Source organism: Pterocles gutturalis, unplaced genomic scaffold (genome assembly GCF_000699245.1).
Source record: "Pterocles gutturalis isolate BGI_N339 unplaced genomic scaffold, ASM69924v1 scaffold13178, whole genome shotgun sequence".
Taxonomy (NCBI): domain Eukaryota; kingdom Metazoa; phylum Chordata; class Aves; order Pterocliformes; family Pteroclidae; genus Pterocles; species Pterocles gutturalis.
In genome coordinates, this window is record NW_010123216.1 from 17,698 (window position 1) to 34,621 (window position 16,924).

General features: G+C 38.1%; 1 protein-coding gene across 1 annotated transcript in view; it reads left to right on the forward strand.

Annotated features, from left to right (window-relative positions):
• Window positions 1-16,924, forward strand: part of INPP4B (inositol polyphosphate-4-phosphatase, type II, 105kDa) — a gene marked incomplete at its 5' end in the record, with an annotated part of 94,277 nt that overhangs the window by 16,892 nt on the left and 60,461 nt on the right. Inside the window, 2 exons of the mRNA XM_010077821.1 lie at window positions 5,042-5,150; window positions 13,482-13,659. Coding sequence (XP_010076123.1) covers window positions 5,042-5,150; window positions 13,482-13,659 — 287 coding nt within the window. The remainder of the gene's footprint in view (window positions 1-5,041; window positions 5,151-13,481; window positions 13,660-16,924) is intronic.

Below are 16,924 nucleotides of genomic sequence, written 5' to 3' on the forward strand. Positions count from 1 at the left end.
GCTTCCATTTTAGCCCTTTTTAAGATGTAAATCTTGGAAAACTAAGGAGTGGTTAACTAAATTTCTTTTAAATTCTTTTTAGAAATAATTTCCAGGGATATCATGCTCATTTTGTTTCTATGACAGTTCAAACAAATAGGTAATGAAGACTGTGTTCACTGAAATGCACTGATAATCTATGCATGGTTAAAAATATTCTGTTGTAGCATTGCAGAACTAATAGTGTCATGGTTCATACCGACACACTGCACAATGTTCAGTAAGATTCACATGCTTTTAGGCCATCAGCTTAATTTTTCATTGTGATCCATAATGTCAGTGTAGTATAAAAGCCAGTCTTACCTGTCTTGTTTCTAGGGTGGTTTTTTTCCCCACTGTGGCACCAGAGATAGAGATACAGAGCACAATAGATTTCCTTCCAGAGACTGCTGGGATGAACTCACCAGCCTAGGTGATGCGAGTAGCACAGATCCATTAAGCACAGTGCTACTTCTAAACTTAATAGATCCTATTTGTTAGGAAGCCTCAGTGAGCCCAGCGCAGCTTGTGCCTGAATCAGCGTGTTCGGTGCTGCTGTGCCACGTAAGCATTTGCTCAGCATTAAGCGCAAATATCTCACTGATTGTACTGAAAATACTGCGAACTTCCAATTCCTTCTGGAAAGGGGGATCATTTTCTGTAATGTTTCTGTTTCATACAGAATTCTGATGCTGCTGCGTGCGCATAGTTTTAGCAGCATCCTTTGCAGATAGAAAATGATATCGATACATACGTATAAGCAAATCATAGTACAGTGACTAAATTGACATGTATTAAATTTGCTGTCACTGTAGACACATGGAAATTACACTCTGTAAGGTTTTTTGCCTTATATACTCTACATCTAAGCAGACTGTAAAACCCTAAGTATAAACAATAATTATAGGAGTGTTATACTGTGTATTGCTGATGTTCACCCACTTCCGAGTTGGAACAGGAGGGCTTCTGATTGGTAGATCATGTATTAGTTCAATATTTCGTTGGGTTTTTTTGTTTTTTGTTTTTTTTTTACTAAGCAACAGTGCCTCCAAATATTTTAACAAGATGAGGGTTTATAGTGACACAATATGACAGCACAAATTTTAATTTAGCTAATAATTTGAAGTTAGTTAACTTAAAAGCATTTTTAGATTTGTAATGACTGCAGTTGGACAGAACCTTAATTTTATGTCTGTCAAGAAAGCCTCTCTGGGAACAGGGTGTTTTATGTTTGTTTGCTAAATAAAAAAGTGGAATCAAGTATGCTTCTTCATCACCCATAGGTTTTGCACTACTTGAGGTTTTTTTTGGTTTTGATTAATTTTATCCTTTCTCCCCCCAAACCAGTTTTCTTGTCGCATGTGTTAATCCATAATTCAAAAGGGTACGGAAAGAGATAAATGGTAGAATCCTCTTCTAAATTTAGGACTTGAAAGCTCTCCCTTTTTTCTTAGTTATAGCTAATGTTCATTCCACTGACATGAGAATTAGATAACACTGTTCATGTTGCAGTCAAGTTTAGAGATTTCAGCATGTTAATAAAGAAAGGGACTTGTGTTTTCCGAATCAGGGAGTTTCTGGCTACACAGATTTTTGGAAGTCTGATACTTTAGTTATGGGCAGGTCTTTTTATTTCTCTGTATACAAAATGGGTTCCTGAATATGTTTAGGATATTTTGGTAGCAGTATAGTATAAATATAACAAAAAGTAATTGAAGATTATTCTTATATTTGCCTTTGGCTGGATAAATGATTTCTGTATCCATTATGTAGCCACTGTCCTATCTGTTGAGTTTACTGAAGTGAGTTTCATTTTATGAGCACTGAAGAGCTGTGTCTTGTCTTAGATATACTTTGAACAGTTTGTAGCAATTGCTAATCATTCTGGAGTAAGCAGCACTCACAGCAAGTTGGTGTTTCTCATCTGGTGCTTTGTTTGGCATATATCAAAGGGCACCTGGAATACAACTAGGAGACTGACAGGAAAAAAAAAAAAAAAAAGAGAAAAAAACCAAACCATGTAAGCATTCACAGAGGTGGTGATTAAACAAGCTGATGAGCCATAAAGCTGTCATTAACCCTTACGCTGCCAGATATCTTCATTTTTGGGAGTGCAAGCTAGGTTTTAATCCCATCTATCATATGTAGGCACATGAATATGTGCTTTTTTGTTCAGCGTGTTCCGTAACAGGTTGACTTTTACTGAGCTTTGATTCAGGTTGTTGTTGAGTACTGCCATAGAATAGAAAATACCTGGGTGTTTAAACTTCTAGTAGGAACAACTTTGAGAAACATACTATTTCATATGGGGTGACTGTGCCCCTATTCATTTGATAAACAGCACTTTTGGTCTGTTCATCATACTACAAAAGTTAAATTTATATATTGCCCTAGGTTTGCTTATGTCCATGTTTACACATTGTGTGCTAGTTGTAAATAAGTTTGATGGACTCAGAGATTTTCATTTTGCATCTGGCCAGTGTGAGACAGTGACTGCCTCCTCTGAAGTGAGCAGGTTGCTTGAAATTCTAGATTGAACTGTGCTTGACATAAACATCCCTCAGCTCTTTAATTGGTCTGATAAAGCTTAGCTTTATGGAACTTCTACTGTGTTGCTGTGGTTGTCAGCATGTTGCAAAAGATCTGTGCTTTATTTGGGAAGGAGTGATGAGCTGGTAATTTATATTTCTGCATAGTGAAGGAATTGTTTTCTGGCAAGTGTGCAACTGGTGTTAGTGTTTCCCTTGTATAAGCAGGAGGTGAGTGCATCTTTGAGTCAGAATAATTAGTATGAAGTGATGGTTTCTTTATAGCTCAGTTTTCAACTCTGATCTTCTGCATTTTCTTCCTCCAAGTTCTGAAGCAATTATTTGAGGAAGGGTTGTGGGTTTGGTATTTATTAATAATTTGGGGGAGCACGCTGGCAAAATGATACAGCTCCTACAGCCCTGCTGCATTTTAAGCTTTTTCTCCAGTGTAGAGAGTTTTCAGCAGTAGTCTGCTCTTGAAGTGGATGGTGGTTCCCAGTTACTGGAGCATCCCTGTGCCAGTGCACTCATGCTGACACTGCGTGTCCTTCGCAAGGAGCTGCATTGGTGTGTAAATGTAGCACATCACGAGGCATTTCTCCCATGTCTTGCAGCACTTTCCAGTGTACTGTGCTCTGGAAAGTGGGAGTGAGACTGCTCCGTGCCCATCACCAGGGTTGTAGACATCTCCTCCTTTGCCATCCTCACGCTCCCGTGTTCACTCTCATGGGGTGGGCGCTCAGCTGTTTTGGGTGTTTGTGTCTCAAACAGCTGTTTCTTGGCCATGCTGAGAGGCCAGAGGCTGCATGAAAGCTTCCTTCTGGGTAAATCGCCCCAAAGGAGCTCTAAGCAGAGTCACTATTTATTTTTAAAACAGAGTCAGAAAAAGCACCAGGGTTTGTAAATGTTTTCCTGTAGTTTCATGAGCTATCTGTAAACATATTCAGAAGCCATTACTCAGTTAACCTGAGGGGTTCATCTCTTTTTTTGGTTTCAAGCCACCCTTGTTTTAAGCAATAGAACTACTTATTGTCAAGTACCGAGGGAGCTCTAATAGCCCAAGATTATGCATTATGGATAAATCTCCATGAAGACCTGAAGGAATGGGCTATTTAAGAATCTTGAAGCTCACCTGAGGCTAATGAAATTATGTCACTTCTCCTTTTAAGTGGAAATTGAAGAGTCACCAACTCATTAGAGTTCAAATCAGTTTGAGTGAATATGGTTTGAGATTCAGCTCTGGATGTAAAACCTAGTTCATTAACTGTGAATCATTTGTACAGTGTTCTTGCTTCTAGGGATATTTATCATCAGAATGCAAGAAAAGCTCTATTTTAGGAGAGGATTAGATTTTAATTTATATGGAAGGCTTCCTTGATGAATAAAATAATTCTCAAAAATTCTCCATTAGAAATACATTGTAAGAATGATGCATTCTTAACTGTGTTTTTATACCTCCAGTGAGCTTGGGCACAAGACAGGTACTGCTTAATGTAAACTTAAATTCTGCAAATGTAAATTTAAACTTGGAAGGAATAATTACTGTGGTTTGGGATGTAATTAAATCTTCATCTGTTCACTGACAATCAATCACAAGCACATAATGAGAGGCTATTTTTGAAAATGTGTTCCATCTCCAGTTCTGTAAGCATACATCTATAGAAAAAGTTCATCATGTATGTCACAAGATATCAGGTACATGCAGAGAGTAACAACAGTTTGTTGTCTCAGCAAGAATTTCAATAGTATAGTTTATTTCCCGTTCTGGTAGCTTTTCAGTCAAAAATAACTGACTTGCTCTGTATTTATAAGCATATATAAAAAGGAAGTATGTGTCATAGAACAGAGGTCTTCAGTTTAGCATTAAACAGGTAATTATATCTGGAGGTGGAAGCTAAACAAATTCAAACTAGAAAAGAAATGGAGATTTTTACTAGTCAGGTTGATTAATCATTGGAGCAACTTCTCTGGGAATGCAGTGATTTAATCATCACTTGAAAAATTTAAATCAAGATTAGATAGATTTTTAAAAAAAAAGCTGCCTTCACCCAACCAGAAGATCAGGAATCATTAGGTGTAATTCTGTAGCCTGTATTATTCAGGCAGTCAGCCTATTCCATCATAATGGTCTCTTTTGACTCTAAAATGCATGAATCTGTGCATCTCAACACGACTACAAGTTAAATAATGGTAGGGGTAGTAAAGTGAAATACACAAAAGGCCAATTTTGTAAACTGCAGAGCTAGAATATTGTTCTACGCTGTGGCATATAATTGAGATGTAGCAATAAATCAGGTAAACTTTTTAAGGTGTGCAGGTGGCTGTGTGGAAAGATTGATTAGCTCTTGGGCCTTCCTGAGACACCGATTATCAATTAATCCTTGGAAATAATATAGACTTGTCATCCTCATGTCTTGTAGGGTAGATATCATAGTGTTGCCATACCTTGGCCATGGGTGTGTGCAAATCTCTGTACCTGTCTGTTCCTGTTCCAGATGCTCTGTATGACGTCATCACCGTGGGAGCCCCGGCAGCCCATTTCCAAGGATTTAAGAATGGTGGTCTTCGAAAACTGCTGAGTAAATTTGAGGCAGAAAGACGAAAGTAAGTAATTTTGTGAGTAGCTAGGAAAGTATAATTGAGGTTGCATTAATATGTTATGAGCTCACTGAGTAACAAAACATTTTACCCTGCTGAATGTGTGGAAGATTAAAATCTACTAGGACTAGACAAGGATTCATTCATAAAATACTTCCTTTATCTTCCCTGCTTCGTTGGACTGCAAAATTGCAGCACAGTTTACTTTTAGTGTCAAGACTTACTTTGAACACAAAGTCAAAATTGTGAAGTTTTCTTCCCATGTTTCAGGAAGCTTGAGGAATATCAGTACTTGAAAACATGCTGTTGAGAATGAGATGTCTTGTCAGTAATTTTTGTGCTAGTGGAAAGTAGCTATACGCAATTTTTCAATAAAGGAACAGTAGCTTAAGGTATCATCTTCATTTCTGACAGCCCTGGGCGTATTTGAACAAAAAAATCTTTTTATCACACCTGTGAAGTAAATAAAATATTATTTTTCTTTTCTTTTTTTTTTTTTTTTCAGGAAGCCAAAATGAGACTAAGCAAAGATAAAGGGCTTAACTAGGGTTTCAGTTTATTGCTGTACTCCAGTGCTCTGTTAACCATAGAACAGGTACAGAAGTGTTAGCTGCATATTTTGCAAACTAAGAATTGGATGTATTTGTGTTTGTCACTATGGCTGTTCAGAAGTTTTGAGCAGCCACAGCTGTCGCTGGCAGCACCCAGAGTTGTGACTGCTCAACACTTGGGCTGTGCCAACCACCTTGCAGTCAGTGGCACATAGCGTTTGAAAAGTACTGTGTGTATGCTAATCTAAATCATCACGATTCTCCATGGAAAATTAATTCCATTGTATTCAATGCACAGTCCTGCAGCCATATCCACGTTGGCAGAATGTGGTTTCCCAAAATGGAGGGTAGGGGTGAGGCAGATTTGAAATTATTATCTGTGATATCTGTGCATTGGAGAAAAAAGAGAAAATGCCTTACAGGGAAGAGACCCAGTCTTTCATGAATTCTTCCCGGGAGAATACAGATTGCAGTATCTCAAAGTAGTGAATCGCCAGTGCCCTTCTTTCTTAGTTGCCCACAGCAGGGGAGAGGAGAAGACGAAGGGCTAGTCCGCCTTTCTTTGGCTCCTGGGCAGCGTTATGTGTCAAAAGGCTAGGGTGACAAAGGGCACCCAGTGCAGCACAGCCTCTTCTCATTTTCTTTCATCTGTATTTCCCTGACTTAAACCATGCAGACCTCTAAGTTGATAGATGATTGTGTTCAGGAGCACTGGGTAAAGCTTTGTGCAGGTTTTATCAAGGCTTTCCATACCTATTTCAAAGTGCCTACACATCCCCTTGTATTTGCCTTGCTGCTTAGACTCTCCTGCATCCCTCAGAAGCACCTGTATTTTGGTGACTTTCAAGGACAGGATACGGCACCTTTACAGTGACAGAGGAGGTTTCTTTGTGTGTTTTTGGTTTTTTTTTTGCCCTGGAAGAGAAAAAGCCTGCTTTTAGGATGATATAACTAGGGTAACTATGTTACTATCCTGTCAGGCTCTTCATGAACGAAAGAGCCTGAGTCAGGCTCACAAACTTGTGTTTGAGCGCTGAAAACAGAGGATTGCCATTCTCAGCAAGTCACCAGACCCGAAGAAGTGGTCACTTACTGTATGAATTCCCTGAAGTAGAAAGGAGAAAACCTCTAAAATTTGTCTTGCCTTCTGTCTTTGAGGGCAGCGCAGAGAAAACTCCACTTTTTTTTTTTTTTTTTTTTTTTTTTGCCTTCAACTGGAAAAAACTTGGGTGAGTCAAAAGACAGGAGAAAGCAAGCTCTGAATATGATCTTACTTATTTGAATATTCAAGAGTGGGGCTACTTTAAATAGACACATGAAAGGACCATTCTCATTCTTACCACAGAAATTTCTTTCACTGTGGCAATGACAACTTTATTTTATATGCACGTGTTTGTTTAACTGCATGAGGATGCTTTGAGGACACAGAGCATTTCCAGGAGCATCTTTTACAATTTAAATTTTCTGCTTTACAATGGGAGCAGCTTTTCTGAAGGTTTGGTTGAAGGAAGAAATGACACTTTGAGATATCAGTCAGAATATAAAATGAACAGGAAAAAAAAGCAGATTTAGCAGCTGTTTCCTTTAGGCTAACTGAGCTGAAGACTTAGAGAAACATGTGGGAAGAGATTATTTCTCAAGCCAATCCACATAGCTTTCAAGACAGCATTGTTAGTGCACATGACAGAATGCTTTGCATGCCTTTGACCTTCACACTGATTATTAGAACAGTTTATTGAAATATTCAGCGGTGTCAGCATGTTATAAAATATTCCTTGCCAAAACCTATTCTTGTGGAATTAACCGACAAGAGGAACTGTTAACTGGTAACAAGGTTATATCCCACTTCGCAAAAGCGTAACCAAAACAAGAGTGAAACATAAGTTTCATAGTATTTTATCAAACAGAAGAATGTAGAAAATGTGTATCTGAATATAGGTCTGGCATGTTTTCTATTACAGAGAATATATTTTTTTCTGCAGCCAAAAGAGGGGAAGATGTTGTATTTATAAAAAATGCAGTATTTTTGCTATTATTCTCTTATTTGTTACCACCAAGCTAGTCATATTAAAATTTTAAAAAAGGTAAATGTCTAAAAATATGGTCTCAAATAAAAGGGAAAAAAGTATTTCTTTCAGGTGAAAAACAAGACTTAGTGGTGTATGATCTGAAGACAGGTCCCATGCGTTATAACTTGTCACAATCTGTACTGCTCTTTATCTGCACCAGAGACAGATGAAAGGCTTTACCACTACAAGCATCAGGCATGCCTATAAGGCGTGACTCTAGGATGTCTGTCCCTTTAGTAGCTGCTAGTGAACTTCGTAAGAGTAGTAACAATGGATGCTTTTTAAAATCTTATTTAGGCGTGATAGCCTTTAAATTGAAATAATTGAAGTGTGATGGTTAAGGTATGCTAAATCATTGGAGAATATTCATTATCTATGCATGTTATATATTTATTTTAGAATTTTTTGTCATGATGCTGTAGTGGTTTGTTCTTTTTATTTTTTTTTCTTCCTTATTTCTAGCTAAAAGAGAAAGTAAATCAGTTGTTCTGATTCAGTCTTCTGTTGGCCTGCTAGCATAGATTACTCCCCCTTCCAGCAAAAGAAGGTCTTGTCTGCTCATCAGTCTAGATGGCACAGTAAATTATTATTTTTGGAGCTCAGTTATGCAGGAATGTTTAAGGCAGACATTCTGTAAGTTATACCCATATGACGCCTCATTGCTTGAAATGCTCATAAATCACTTTCAAGGTACACCAAGGACTTTTTTTCTAATTTGATGATCTGTGCTTTAGCCAAAACACACAGACAATGATGACAAGATTTTTAATGCACTAGTACTAACTGTCAAGAAAAACAGAGGTGTCCCACAAGCTGCATTAGGTGCCATGATTCCCTGTGGTATTGTACGCTACCTCTAACAAGTTATTTAGAAATGATCCTGCTTTAACACAAGGTTAAAACTGAAATAGCACCGAAAAGGTTTTCCTGTTGATTTTTTTTTTAACACATAATAATTTGATTCAGATTTGAATTGTCTAAAAGGACCATTTTTTGCTTCAGGAAGCCTAGATTTTTTGGTCAAGGTGTGCGGTGTGCTCCTTCACTAACATACCAGTGGTTTTATTAACGCTGAAGTCTTCAGGCTTCCTGTTACCTGAGTTACATAACTTTCAACCCATTTCCATTCTCAGAGGAACCAGAAATGGTACTGTTTCACAAAAAATCCCTGAGGTGTTGAAATAATAATGGTTAGTGTTTGATCTAATTGTAACCGTTATTCTCAAGCGGAGATCACAACCTGTCACTCATAGCATTTGTCACAGAGACATTGTTCTTTGCTCACTTACCCTTTTTTGCATGTATGCTTGTAACTGTGTGGGTGTGAGAGAGAGAGCTTAGACCCTATGGATATGAACATTTTTTCACTTACAAGAATAAAATCAGTGTATTAAGGTTGCTGGAAGTTTTGCTGAGAAATGGCCAAAGTTTGTGCTATTCACTGAGATATACAATTCTCATCACAGTATTTTCCAGCTGTTAGGCTCTCTGGGCAAAATTGTCTGAAGCATTTGCTTAAGCAGGCATGAAAGAAAGGGAACTGGGGCTGGAAAAAAGAAGGGGAAAAGGAGTTGGAGGAGCTTTACATGTAAAGGTTAGAAAGGACCAGACGTTTTTGGAGAGCAAGAAACCATTTCACCGCATGTGAAGGAGGAGAGTGGATCCACGACTTTGCCATCCTTTTCTTGTACAGTGCACTTCCACAAGCTGCCAGGAAAATACTTCCCTGAAAGGCACCATTTAGCCTCAGGCCTGTGGTGAGGCACAATACCTTTTTTCTTCTGATAAGAGCCATGCTCAGTTAACCGGCACGAGATTCTCCCCTATGTGAAAGGTTACTTGTCCACCAATGTAAAGATATTCTGAAATTAACGTAACGAACTGTGGAAGGCTTTCCCTAGGTATTTAAGCTTCCTGGAGCGAGTTGTAGGAAGATTCACTGAGATTCACCGATGCCACTGTGGCATCTGTCCTACTTAAGTCTCTAGAGGGCTGATGAAGGGCATCTTGCCTTTCACTGGAGCTCATGCCCCATTACCAGTTGAAGGCATTGATGCAGAGTTATTCCAAGAGTCAGTTAGGAATGAGGAGGAAACAGAAGAGCAGCAAGAGGAGCTCTATGCATACAGCCTTAGCCATTGCTTCACAGTAAGGTTTCATGGAGATTTGGACTTGGTAAGTAAAGATAGATTAGACAGAACTAATAACATAATTTCATTTTCCTCAGTTTTCAAAGTTAGAATTTCCAAGCTTGCAAGGGAATCTTAATGAAATTTTAAAAAATTCATTTGAACTTTGATTTCTCTCAGGACTGTTTTCAAAACCTAAGCACTGATCATATGGTTTAGTTTCATTTCCTGAGGCAGTGAATTATCCTCAGGTTTTTAATGTAATCAATTTATCATAACTTCCCACTTTAGACAGAATACATGTGATGCATAAATAGGCCACTGAATTGGCATCTTCAGTAACACACATAAGCTTGAGGTTATCTAGGGGTAGATGTTCTTGCTGTGTATGCTTTAACTGTATTCTTGATGTTAATGTCTGTGGTTTTGACCGTGAAAAATGTGAGGTCAAATGTTCATTGTTGAAAGATTTTAACCCAGTCCCAGATGGTGACAATTTAACTCAGTCACACAAATGCCTCGGTTAACAGCAGGAGTGGAGTTACTCTGAGTGTCATTAAAAATTAGACTTTTTAGCATACTGCATATTTATTCTCAGGCAAAAACTTTGTTAAAATTAGAGCTAGAGTCAATGTAATCTTTATTCAAATTACATGACAATGCAATTAAAGCAATTTTGAAACTGAAATGTACACACATCTGCCAGTGGTCATAGTTAATGATAGTGCCAATATATGGAAGTGATTAAGTGTGATTTCATACGCGTAGTGACAGCTTTGAAACTTAACCCAGAAGACATTGTGATAGACTTTTTCAAAAGGTACGTAACTAATAGTATATTTTACATATCAAAGGTAGATTTTTCAGTGCTGCTGATCTCTCGCGCTGCACCTGCCAGTGTGGCCTTTGCCCTAATGCAAAAGTTTCTTCTTACTTGTAATTCCCTTCATCTAGTTTCTGCATTAGGACACCTATAAAATGTTCCTCTATATGTTCTACGGGCAGCTGCTGCTTTTAATTAATATTATTTATGTACCGTAGCTGTATGTGGCAGCAAGCCCTAAAAATAGTTATTTGTAAGGAAACTAATTTCAGTGAATTGTCAGTAATGTCTTTCCATGAATGGTAAGGCCACAGAAAACCTCTGGCTAGTCTTAAATGCGGCACCAGTGAGACACAACAATTAGATACTTCAGATACTCCTAAATGTTATTTCTGAAAAGGAATTACTCGCCTTCTTGGGGGAAGGGCAGAAGTTGCCCTCAATTTCTGAAAGAAATTGAGTATTTGGAGTCATCTCATGGTTTCTTGGGTTCAGGAAATGTTAAAATTAGCCAAATAATAAGAACAGCACATTCTGAAGAAAGAGTCATTCTCTTTTCACTATTTCATTTATTGAAAAGCTGTGATTGACTTTATTAGAATGAGAACTACCCACGGGTTTAGTATCTCTCTTCCTTCTTTATTTTCCAGTAGCATTGTCTGTAGCTTTTCTGCTGCAGTATTCTTTGAAGCTAAGAGCTGTGGGAGATCAGTGAAAATAATCTGGGAATTAAAGGCTGAGGGGAATCCTAGGAAGGAGTATGTGCATGGTGAGCTTGATAAATGTTCGAGCCAGATCCAGCCTGCAAAAAGGCTGTTTGATAAAGGGAGGGAGAAGCCTGAAGGGGAATTAGAGAAGATTATTCAGTGCTGTGTAGTATCAAGACTTCAAGACTACGTCTTCACTACAATTAACACAGACTATTGCTCTTTGTCTGTGCCGTGTCTCCTGAGTCTGGCAGCTGGAGAGTTGCAGTGGATGGAGAGATAGATAGTAGTTCATTCACTAACAATGCTGCCACCTTGAAGGCAGAGCTGTGGTCGTTTCCTCATTTCTCAGAGGGATAAGGATTTTTTTTTTTTTTTTTTTTTTTTTTGTCCCATTTTTTTGGGGGGGTTGTTTTTTTTTTTTTTTTTTTTCGCACAATTCATTAGGAGGGATAGTTTGATTTTGTTGAAGTATTCAGAATTCTGACCTCTGCAGTCTGGCAACTCATGTAGTAGACGGTGAATTGGAGAGGTGTAGTAATCTGGGTGTGACTGGTAGCATGACTGATCATGGCAAGGCTTCGCTGACTTGGATGCGGTTCATCCTGACTGCCTCTACAAGGAATTGTATCTAAAAATTGAGGCATTGGTGAAGGGCTGAAAAACAGGATGGGATACTGTGGAATTTGGGACTGTAACTCAGCAAAGTATTTAAGCAACAAGCTTAATTTTAAGAATCCTCCAATCTATCCTTATTTGCCAAAAGACTTAGGCCTTTTAGATTTTATGGGAGTTACTTCATTTGGACTTCTGAATGTACATATGTCCTTTACTGAATTAAATTTAATTTCTACTTTGTAGAAAACCAATAAGGAGGAACTGGAAGGGACACTAGAAGTCACAGAGGGGAAATGGGGGAGTGAAGAGATCTGGAAAAAGTCTGGAATGAAAAGCAGTGTGTGAAGTTCAAAGGATTGCACAAGTGTCAATATTCAGGTGTTGATATGTGAAATTAAGAAAGAAATTAAATCAGTCAGGAAAGGGTGGAAGAGAGTGAGGGATGTATGATGAAAAGACACAGTAGGAAAGAAGGGAGATACTCCCCAGTTGTTTCTGTATGTATGTACATTACCCTGGCACTGTTTTTTTCCTGTGTTAACGTGACAGGTAGATCTGAAACTGCAAAAGACTTCAGTCAGTTTTTTCTGAAAGACTGAAGCAGGGCTTTATAAAGGGAAGGACTGTGTACAAGAGTTTTAGGTGAGGAGAGGTATACTACAGCAAAGAACTAGTAGATGTGTCCGTGCTGTCTAAAATGCTTTTTTTTAATAACGCTGTAAAAGGCTATTGCGTAATTAGTGAGTGTTGGGAGAAAAAAAAAACAAGGGATAAGTTTTCAAAAGGAAGTCATGCAGAAGAAATGCAGTAGTTCGTGAATAGTTACAAGGAAAGTAGGAAGTCTGCAGTATGTGTTTGTGTGGTTTTGTAGTACTTAACTCCCACACCCCATTTCTGTGGCTTTCCTTGCAAATTAGACATGGGGCTTCTACTAGAAATAACTCTGGTTATCACCAATTCCTGGACATCACTGACGCTGATCAAAACACAGTGTGGGCCACTGATCATTAATGACCCATTTTGAAAGACTTAGTGAGGTAGTTAATAGTGTGATGGGGAGTTCAGATGGAAAAATAAGGACCCTTATGCGCTTCGTGATTATTACCTGACCTGGTCAAACCTGGTTTGTCCTGAATTATGTTTACAGAACATAATAAATAAAAATCTGGTTTTTGTATGTTAAGATCAATCACTCACAGGAATTATTAGATTGAACAGTACCACTTGGAGTGTTTGGTGGTGGGCAGTCCATTGTTCTCTACTGTTCAAGCAAGGATTTGCTTGTCCCCGAAAGGAAGGAGCATTTCAGTGATATCTGTGAAGTTCAGGTTATCTGTCATTTTTTTACAATCCTAGTGGTAAGATTTTGAGCACATTAAGCATTGTTCTTAATAGCAGAAATGATTTTGACATTATGTGACTCTCTCTCTGTGTTTACAGTACTGGATACCAGTGTATTTACTATTCACCTGAAAACACAGCCAAGGCAAAAGAAGTTCTCAGCAACATCAATCATCTACAACCTCTTATATCAAGCCATGCAGACCTGCTGCTTAATTCTGCAAGCCAGCATTCTCCAGACAGCTTGAAGAATTCTTTAAAGATGCTTTCAGAAAAAGTAAGATTGAAATCTTCACTGCAATGGAAAATGGAATAACCAAGTCTCTAACTGCTGTTTTTTTCCCCTGCATAAATTGACTTTCATAGCATCAGGAAATGTTAAATAAGCGCTGCTAAAATAAGCTTCAAAATGTTGCTATCAGAAAAGTACTATTATTTAGCATTTCTGTAGGCTTTCCATGTAGAAAATTAATGAAATCTCTAAAGGTTGTCTTTATTTGAAAGTATAATTAATTTAATTTCGTGTGTCTTTGTTATCCTCTAGTGGCCACATACTGGGGTTTATCAAAAATATATTATTGTAAATAATTTTGTGGGATGATAAATGGTTATTTTCTCTTTCTGTGATACTTCAAACTACTGCTTGTGGGAGGTAGTTCAAGCCAGGTTTGTGCGTAAGGTTTAGAATAACAGCATGATTAGAAATGGTGATGCAGTCTGGAAGGAGAAGCCAGGAAGCTGGTGGCAGGAGGTCTCAAATTTTAATCCTCTTTCTCCTGTTATATTCCCCTGTAGCTGTAGGCTTTTCCTCATCTTAGCTTCTTTAGCACTAAATTAAGGAAGATAACATTCTCCACCTGTCTCACAGAGTGATAGAGGAGATTAGCTAAAGTTTTAAGTACTTTTAAGCAGATGTCATCCTATAAAAATATTAAGCACTATAGCTCTGACCAGAGGGGTTGAACAAAGTCTCCTATCGCTTCATGGGCCATACCTTCTGTAATGTGATCTCAATATGGCTTAATAACACTATCAGTAATCATTTCAATATATCTTCAGCTATTGGGAAGTGGCAACCCCTGTGTTCTGTTGAGGACTATTATCTCAGCAGTATGTCATTCAGTGGGAGAGTTTCCAATCTGAATATTGAGCTCAGCCACATACTGGGAAGGCATTGCATGGGAGCCACGGGGGAGAGAAATGTTACTCTGGGTTGCAGATGTGTAAACCCACAGTAACTTTGAGAATATTGGCATCGCTGTGGACGTCAGGGATATATAGGAAAGAATAATTCAGCCTGGAAATGAAAGGGAGGATTTTAGGGGGTTTGGAGGGCAATTATAACATGCCTTTCCCTGTAGTACTGAAGAAGGCCGTTTACGCTTCACATAGAGAAAGTTGAGCTGCTCTGCTAGCAGTTCAAAGGAAAATGCATGTGCAAGTAAAGCAAATCAAACAAAAAAGTGTTTGTTTGGAAGATTGAAGACCTGGTTGCTAAGGAATTTATCTGTTAGCTACAGCCTTTTGCTTTGCCCTTCCCACCTTTGGCTGTCTGGGGAGGAGGAGTGGATGTTTTGGGGTGGCTGCAGGTAGCTCTGCTACCAACCCACTGTTTGAACCATGGCCTTCTGGAGAGTCTGACTACAGAAAAAAGACAAATAAAACAATCCATTGAGTTTGGAAAAGTCACAGATATCTTAACTTTATAGCTGGTGATTTAGTTGTATATGTTCATATTGACTTTTCAGGGCCAGGATTAAATTTCTGGTTAGTATATGAGCACAGGTTGCCTTAAGTAGAAGCAGGACTCTTGAGTGATGTAGTCCCTGACAGCCCATAGTTCTATCTCACCTCCACCTTTTGCTTGGAAGAGATTAATCCAGTTGTCTGAAAAACAACTACTACATGGATGGTTGAATACCTGCTTCCCTGTCTATTCCCAAATTTACTCAGAGGCGATGATGACAGTTGAGAAAGGGGGGGACACCATTGCAGAAGAACCCAATGTGGAGGAACAGCTGCTTGTAAAGAAGGGAAGAGAGTTGAGGAGGAAAGGCAAGACCAAGAAACAACTTCAGGGAAGAGCAATATTAAGTTTCAAAAACTCAGATTGAGTGAACTCATGTGGTGCTGCAATTAAATCCCCCATAGAAGCATCATCTCAAGATCCTGAGATAACCTATCTATCCAGTCTGGTACCAGATGGGACTAACAGAGAGTCCTTGGTTATATTTAAAATAGGTTCGCATCCTCTTCTGGATAGAATTGCATGATGCCAACTTGTATTCTTGAGGCATATGAGGTGCTTTTACTCTCCTACCTTTTTATATGCAAATAGGAAATGTTCTATTACATTTTAGCTTGATAAAAATCTAGAAATTAAACAGATGTTTGAAGCAGTCAAAAATTATTTGCCTGGTGATTAAATTCCTCAGGTTTATTAAAAAGCATATAACTTTTTATTTTAAGAAGATGTTAAGCTTGATATGTAGAATAATTGTTTCTAAAACTGTTAGGTAGCAGTGAGTATTATCTGTGAGTTACAGTTAAGTATTTGTGTTAGAAATGGAAGGACTGGCTGCATGCATTGAAAGTAGAAAATGAAATCAAATAATTCCACTGCTGCTGCTTATTTTGAGCTTATTTTCTCATATTAAGCATGGCTTTACTTCTCCATGTACGATTTGCAATTTACTGTAGTGTTTTCCTGAGACTAACCTTTTATCAACACTTCCTGTTAATTGATTAAGGAAGCCTTTAGCTGTCGACAAGTGTATCAGCATTTGCAGCTTGCAGAAGGCTTGATAAATTCATTTTCCAGCTATGCCTATCTTTGTTTGCAGAATATTCTTTAGTCAAGTAGCTAAAAGAATTTACAAAGTTTTAATTTTTTATATATATACACTTGTTATATTATTTCAGTACAATTTTATAAACAGTGATGTTCTGCAAGTTTGGCTGTACTGAGCTGTAGGAAAACATAGTTAAAATGTAGATTGTTGTTAAACCAACTGACTATTTTAATGGAATTTAATTATAGAAGCATTTTAGTCTATATATGAAAAAACAGAGGTTTGCTTCTATCCCAGTTTGCTTTTTAAAATATTTTTTCCTTATAAAATATACATATTGAAATTAAGTTAAACTTTTCAGATAGTTATCTAATATGCATTGCTTACTTCACGTTTTCCAATAATTGCAACTTTCTGAAATTTAAAGCTTGCTTCAATTTACCATGCCTCATGCAGAGACCTGAAATGATCTCAAGCAGACTTGGGAAGGGAGAAACCTTGATGGTTTTCAGCAAAACCATGGTGTAATTTCTAAGGACAGACAAGTAGTTTGGGCTCTCTTGATATGGAACTGTAGAACAGTCTTCTAGAGGAACTCTGCTGTTAACCATGCAAGAGAAGACAACTCTGCCAGTCTCGCTTTGCCTCTTCTTTTATAGATGAGTAGGGTTTGCTAGCAGTATTCTCCAAAGACTATGTAATCTCTGAGCATGGACCATGTGGAGGCTGGAATGTAGAAAATCATGTAGA